Raw genomic sequence first — 6,911 nt, forward strand, 5'->3', positions numbered from 1 at the left:
CACCGCCAAGAATGAGTGTGCAATCAAGGTGTTCAGAGAGTGCACCAAAAAAACCGTGGAAGAATGAGTTAATTAACAATTCTAAAGAACTATTAGTTTTTTTTTTACTTGTACAGAACAAACAAAGGTTTGTGAAGTTTGTTTTTATGCAATGTCTAAAAAAACGCATACAAAAATATTTTAAGGGAGTCTTGAGTGATTAATGAATGACTAATGAGTGGTAAGCTCAAAACAATACTCAGATGGCGACGGTGTTAAAATACAATACAGAAAACTTAATGAACATTCCTTGAGTTGAATAACTATCAATACTGCTACTATTCATAAAATTATTGTTACATCATATTGTTATCTATCCATCTTCTTCCGCTTATCCGGGGCTGGGTCGCGGGTGCAGCAGCCTAAGCAGAGAAGCCCAGACCTCCCTCTCCCCTGTCACCTCCTCCATCTTGTTTCGGAGAACACCCAGGCCAGCTGAGAGATGATCTCTAGCGTGTCCTGAGTCTGCCCCAGGGCCTTCTCCCAGTGGGACATGTCGGAATACCTCACAAAGGACGCGGATACTACGATACCCACCCAAGCCCACAGTTTCTCACCAAGGGCAACTCCAGACTGTGACAGAGTCCAGCCCCTCTCCAGGAGACTGGCACCATAGCCCAAGCCGTGCATTGATTCACTGCTATTCCCTATTCACTGCTCTCTTACTGTCTTACTCCTCTCCTGCACCCTCTTATTCTGTTGCATGTCTTTTTTTTATCTTTAGCTTGTCTATGTTTTTCTACAACTACTTTTAAGTATTTGCTTTACAGGAATCACTTTTGATTTGTCATTTGTTTAGTTTAAATGTAAAGTTTAATATACAGGATGTTGCTCTCCTCAGCTCAGGAGGTAGAGCAGCTCCTCTACTAATCAGAAGGTTGGTGGTTCAGTCACTGTCTGCTCCTCTCTGTATCCCAAATATCCTGGGACAACATAGTTCATAACATAGTTCCTCTCCGATGCATCCATCAGAGTGTGAATGTCAGGGATGCCTCATTTAGCTTAAGGGCTTTCTGAGTGCTCAGGTAGGGTAGAATAGCACTATGTAAGAACCAGTCCATTTACAATATCCATGCCACATTGTCAGTTCAGGTTTTATTTTCTGAATCAAACCAAGTGTTTTGCCCACACCTACACAAATTCAACATGTAATGGCATCTTAGTACCACAGAAAATGGGAAACTAATGAACTCTGTGCAGGACTAAAACTGAAGTTTCAAGTTTGATGAGTAAATTGACTTACACCAAAACAAAAACAGCAAAACTTTCACCTTTGAAATAATTTCACTTTAAGTTGATGGACTCAGATCAATAGCCATTAAAAATAGAAATGCATTTCTGTACAAATTGACATTCAAGAACACAAATAGATTAAATGTTGTATTTCACAAATGCTCACGAGAGACTGTTGGCAAAACAATAACAAAAACAAATAATTTTGTAAGATCACATGATGTATTATGATGAATGACTGTGTAAGAAAATAAGCAGACTTGTGTTATTTTATTATATATATATGCTTTTATTAGAAATAAGACACATTCATTTTGTGCTCTGAAAACTGTACATTAACAAAAAGGCGACCCCAGTGAAATAAAAACAGGAGTGAGGGGAGGAGAGAGAGAGTGTGTGTGTGTGTGTGTGTGCCAGGGTGGGGCGCAAATCAGAGGTCAGAGGAAGCAGGAGCGCAGAGGTCGGCAGTCAGGGTTTTTTCGACAAATACAGATCTGAGGGAGTGACTGGCGGTGATATCAAAACACACACTGTTACACTGTGATACAGAACACTCGTATAGTCCAATACCCTGAAAGGACAGGGGGAGGGGAAGGAAGGACTGGTATCAGAATAATCATGTTCATATTTATAATAATGATGACAACTATCCCCAAGCACAGTAAGAAAGATATTTATAGGCTAAAATCCATTCTGTAGAACTCTGTTGAAATAATTACAATGCTGTACATCAGGACTCCAAATGAGCCTTGTGCTTTCTCTGTGTGCAACCACCATCCTTTATATTACTCTACCTTGTATGTGTCATTATCTGTAATCATCATAACATATATATCGATAGATCTATGGATTTACTCATCTTCCATTTTTTCAGTGCGCGCACACACACACATATACACACACAGTAATACCTTTTTTCCCTTAGCATCATGTTTGCATTAACTGTATCAAGCCTGCTTGTACATCAAGAAACTGACCCAACCAACTCGTGTTTGCTGTACTCCTTTTGGACGTCCACGTTGTCCCTCTTTTAGGCGGTATTGAGGTTGAAAAGCGAACAGAGCGCAAAGCCCGCCGGCATGCGCTCCACCATCTCTGAGGTGTCCGTCGATGAGAAGGCAACTTTCCATTTTGGCTCAACGTGATGTTTTGGATTTCTTTTTCTCACTCTCCCCCGTTTTTTCCCTTGTCGCTGCAGGGCGAGCCTTGGCCTACTATCGTGAGGGGTGGGATAAGGCGTTAGAGATTGTTGGGGAGCAGGGAGCGGCACTGAGGGGCACATATGGGTGTATGTTTGGCAGTCTGCCTCCTCAAATGCCGTGTGAATTTTTTCTTCCCAAGTCTTATGTTGAAAAAGAGAGAAATTCAGAGGCATGTTGAGCTGCATACAACATCAGAATTTGGTCAGGAATAAAGAGAGCAGAACAGCAATGCAACAATACTCTCAACAGTGAAAATAAAGAGACATAATCATGATTATTACATCGTAACCATTTAATACAGGGGTAAACATCGTGTGATTACCTTTGCTATGCTGTTTATTACATGACTTAATGATGCACATATAGCAGCTTTGTCTGCTACTTTGGCAATCTGTCTCCAGCGTAAGCCTGAAGATCATATACAGGAAGATGACCAGTAATTGGTGACTTCAAAAACATCAAATGAAACAGAGAATGAGACACCGTTATCTCATTCTCTCTTTAATTCATTAACTTGATTTTCTGTAATCGTGACTCTTTTCCTTGCCCTCCTTGCCCCCTCATGGTCTTGGCTACATCCACCCTTTGAATAGAAGTACACAGTAGGGCAGTATGTGTGTCGTGTGTCTGCTTGGTTGTCTGAGAGCTCTGGAGCAAAAGTGGAATTGTTTAGTGTGAGCCAGAATCTGGGTCACACCTCTGTCTGCAGGTCCATGATCTCCTGGCCCACAAGAGGAATGGTTGCACTGGTCTTCTCCCACTCTACTGTCTGCAGCTCAAGAGGGGAGGCCGCCACTGTCTCCAGGTCCTTCCGCACCCAGGACGGGGGTGAGTTGGTCTTACGAATGCCTTCCCACGCCCTCTTGCTCGGGGTCTGCTGTTTGTCCTGAGGGGAAACGGACATAAGAAAAAAGTTGGTTTGTCTCATCTCTTAGAATCGCTGATGTACTTTAGCTATTTTGAGGGCTCTTCCTCACCTTTTTCAGTCAATTTATTATACCCTTACAGAATCAGTCTAGCATTTCAAATTGTTAACGTTCAACCGGTCACCAGAGACCCATCTAGGGTTACTGGCAGAGTTATGTTAATATGAAGTTATATGAAAAAAACAACAACATAAAAAAAGTCATGCCAAAATGAATGTATGAGACTTCACTCCTCTATCTCCTTAAACTATGCCAACAGTATTTAATAGGTTGATAAGCAAAAAACCCAACCCTAACCCTCACTTAAAGATCTCCAATGATCCCCAATGAAGCTGAGATTAGCATTAGGACACTTTGTAGCACAGTTTTGTAGAAGATTTTGTCTACCTCTTTCTAAATGTAAAAATACTGGCGGCAGCTAGTGGTACCGTACAGCCTAAACTAGGTAATTTCAATTCACAAGATTTCCAGGAAATTTGACCTTTGATCTTGACCTTGAGGTCGAGGTCACTGAGATGCAAACTTGTCTGAGATTTTGAGTGGACACACCTTTGGTATCAGTTTGAAACTCCTATATTGCCTCATTTTCGAGTTTTCACATTCACAAACTTGGGTGTCCAAACTCCCTTCCCACCCACCCACCAGGGTGACGACAACACCCAATGTGCATTTGTAGGTAAAACCTTCAAACTCACAATTTTGTAAGCTGAACATCATAAACTGTAATAATTGTTATTTAAAGTGAACAACAAAGTTCTCAAATTTTACATGCAGATGGGTGACAAAGAAAAAACACAATATCAAGTCTCGTTAGGCCCCTATACAGTGATAAAAACCACATGCTCTTTACTTCTGACCTCTAGTTGAAGTTTGGAACACGAGTTCTTCAAAGCATATACTCTCATTTGGTGTTTGGATAACAATAATGGAGAGTGCTGTTTAACCTGGGTTGGGATATTTATTTTCTTTGTTAGTCAAGGCTTTGTGCTTCAACCGTTGTGAGTGCTCATATAAAACAGTAATTGAAGCATTGTTTGGCTCGTCTTCCACTCAAATTGAACTGATCGATGTCCACCTACTTCAGTCAGATCATGGAGAGATATAAAGAAAAAAATTATCACTGGATTCAAGTAAGGCAAGACAGCAAAGCTGTTGTAAATCAATAAGTTATTACTATATTAACAGCAGCCTATCATATTGTGCTGCCATTTGTTCTAATGTGATGGATGGACAATGGAGCCGTTCCGTAATCTGTGTTTGATTTACTGAAATTCAGCATCATATAGACTTGGCAGTAAATCAGGAACAAACAGAATATTTAACCTATATATTTTCTGCATTACTTATTTACATACAGTCTGCACTGCTGTAACTGTAATGCACTGCTTTGTTTGTTAAAGTACAACGTATACTTCATCGAGTTTGCATGTATTCTCTCTGAGAATCAACTAATAAAAGGAATCAATACAGAAACATCACCGCTTGCTTGCAAAGCCATGAGCAAATATTATGTGCATAAGTTGCCATAGTCATTTATCCAGTATAAAAGAGATTTATGACATGAAAACTCTTACATGTGTCATAGTACGTTACTCTGGTAACTTAAGGTCAGAGTAGATGATTCACATCAATGGCATGCTATTCAAACCATTCAGTAGGTTTACTGAATGGTTTGAATGATGAAACACTGCTCAGTGAGTTATTCTGGAAGAGACCCCTCCCACCAGGACAGAAAGAAATGTTTCATCATATGATAAAGGAGACCACTCAGGACAAGTGTGTATTGACTTGGTCCCCTCTATCAGGACAAGTGCACCCAAATCCACCCCACAGCATAACAGACCTAACAGATGCATTCTTGTAGGTGTTGATGCTTCAAATTGTTCTTAGAATTTGCCACACATCTATAGTTTATTAGTTGGAAATAATTCTGAGAGACTCATTTGTAAACAAACTGTAAATGCCAGAGTCCTCATGTGAGCCTTCACTGTCAAAGGGGTCAGTCCATACAGAACACAAACAGAATCTGTCAATTCTGTTTATGTGGGAAGTTATGAGACAGAATTACCTCTCTGCTTGATTCCAAACTTGCCCCTCATAGTTTCATTCTTTATGCAAAGCTAAGCTAATCACCTCTCAGCTCCAGCATCAATGTGAGACAATGCCACATGAGTTCTTATCCAAATTTCATTAGCAGAAGCAAATATATTATTTGCCTACTTCCTAAAACAATACCTATACTTATAACTCTAATGACCACAGAATGGACGTAGATTGTTGATTCAATCTATACTGAGTAGATGCAAAATGTTTAATTACAGTTGTGGTCAAAAGTTATTATGGTCATGATTATCATGGTAAATTAGGACTTTTAATGATTTCTCTTGACTGTTCTTTTTCACGATGGAATGACTATGTAGCACACATTTTTTAATGATTTAAAAAAAAAATTGATGTTTCAAAAGCATAAATATAGGTCAAATATATACATAAACACCCACTAATATTTCATTAAATGTCCATTAGCAAGTTCCACCTCGACCAGATGATTTGGTAGCCATCAACTAGCTTTTGGCATAATTCTGATATTTCTTGGAAGAACTGGTAGAGTTATTTAAATCAGGGGTGTCGAGCTCATTTTACATTGTGGCCCACACTTTGACCTTAAGTGGCCAGACCAGTGAAACTCCCCATTCTGTCAATGTAAAGAAGTTACATTTTTAATAATTGTTCTATATGGCAAAGAAAACGCTGCTGTGACAAAGAAAGAAATCTGTCAGCACGACTCTTTTTGACGTAAATTATAAGAAATAAATGTGCAAAATTATGGAAAAAAAATCTGGTAGCTCATTGCCCAGACTGTCCAGCTTTTTGTTTGTTTTAACTGTTCAGGTTGTAAAAAACCTGAACGACCATAAGGGAGGTTTTCATCAGTAGGAGAAACTGCAGTTAAAAGTCCAAAATTTTTGCTTGTGCTTGTTTGTGGTGAGCAGCAGATCAAACAAGTTAAGAATTATAAATTGAGTCAGGCCTGTGAGACTATGAAGAACACACATGAGGTCGAAGGCCTGGACAAGTCTGAAACCTTTTGACTTCCACACTGCAAAATGGCTGAAAATAAAAACGGGTTTCATTTTTATAAATTCTGTACTCAGCTTTGCAGTCTTGTTTTGTCTCTGGAACATCTGCACCCCATCCTTCTTTCACATAATGGTATGATCCCGGTCTGTCTTTGCATGTGATTGGCCGCATGGTGTGCGGCCCTCCCCTACCTTGTATGGATCTCAGCAGGGCTGAAGATTGGACTTTCACATAATGATGAGCCACTAATAACTGATATATGAAATTAGAGCTGGGCGATATGAGATTTTTTCATATCACGATATGTTTTTTTCATTTCAGGCGATAACGATATATATCACGATATAAGCCAAATAACTATATTTGTAAGATTTAAATGTGCCGTTGCTCACAAGTAAAATGTGAAATAATCAGCAGCTTGTTTTTATTT

The 6,911-nt window shown here is 39.5% G+C and overlaps 1 protein-coding gene across 7 annotated transcripts in view; it reads right to left on the reverse strand.

The window, feature by feature from the left end:
* Window positions 1-1,404: 1,404 nt before the first annotated feature.
* Window positions 1,405-6,911, reverse strand: part of adgrb1a (adhesion G protein-coupled receptor B1a) — a 157,843-nt gene continuing 152,336 nt past the window's right edge. For 5 of the 7 annotated variants that reach the window (XM_013916100.1, XM_013916097.1, XM_013916099.1 and 2 more), the window contains one exon: window positions 1,406-3,360. In XM_013916100.1, the coding sequence (XP_013771554.1) occupies window positions 3,166-3,360 (195 nt within the window). In that variant the 3' untranslated portion in view covers window positions 1,406-3,165. Of the gene's footprint in view, window positions 3,361-6,911 lie in introns of all 7 variants that reach the window. The other 2 variants (XM_013916101.1, XM_005753773.2) reach the window with 2 other exon arrangements.

This window comes from Pundamilia nyererei, unplaced genomic scaffold (genome assembly GCF_000239375.1).
Source record: "Pundamilia nyererei isolate P.nyererei 1_Seehausen unplaced genomic scaffold, PunNye1.0 scaffold00462, whole genome shotgun sequence".
NCBI classification, from domain to species: domain Eukaryota; kingdom Metazoa; phylum Chordata; class Actinopteri; order Cichliformes; family Cichlidae; genus Pundamilia; species Pundamilia nyererei.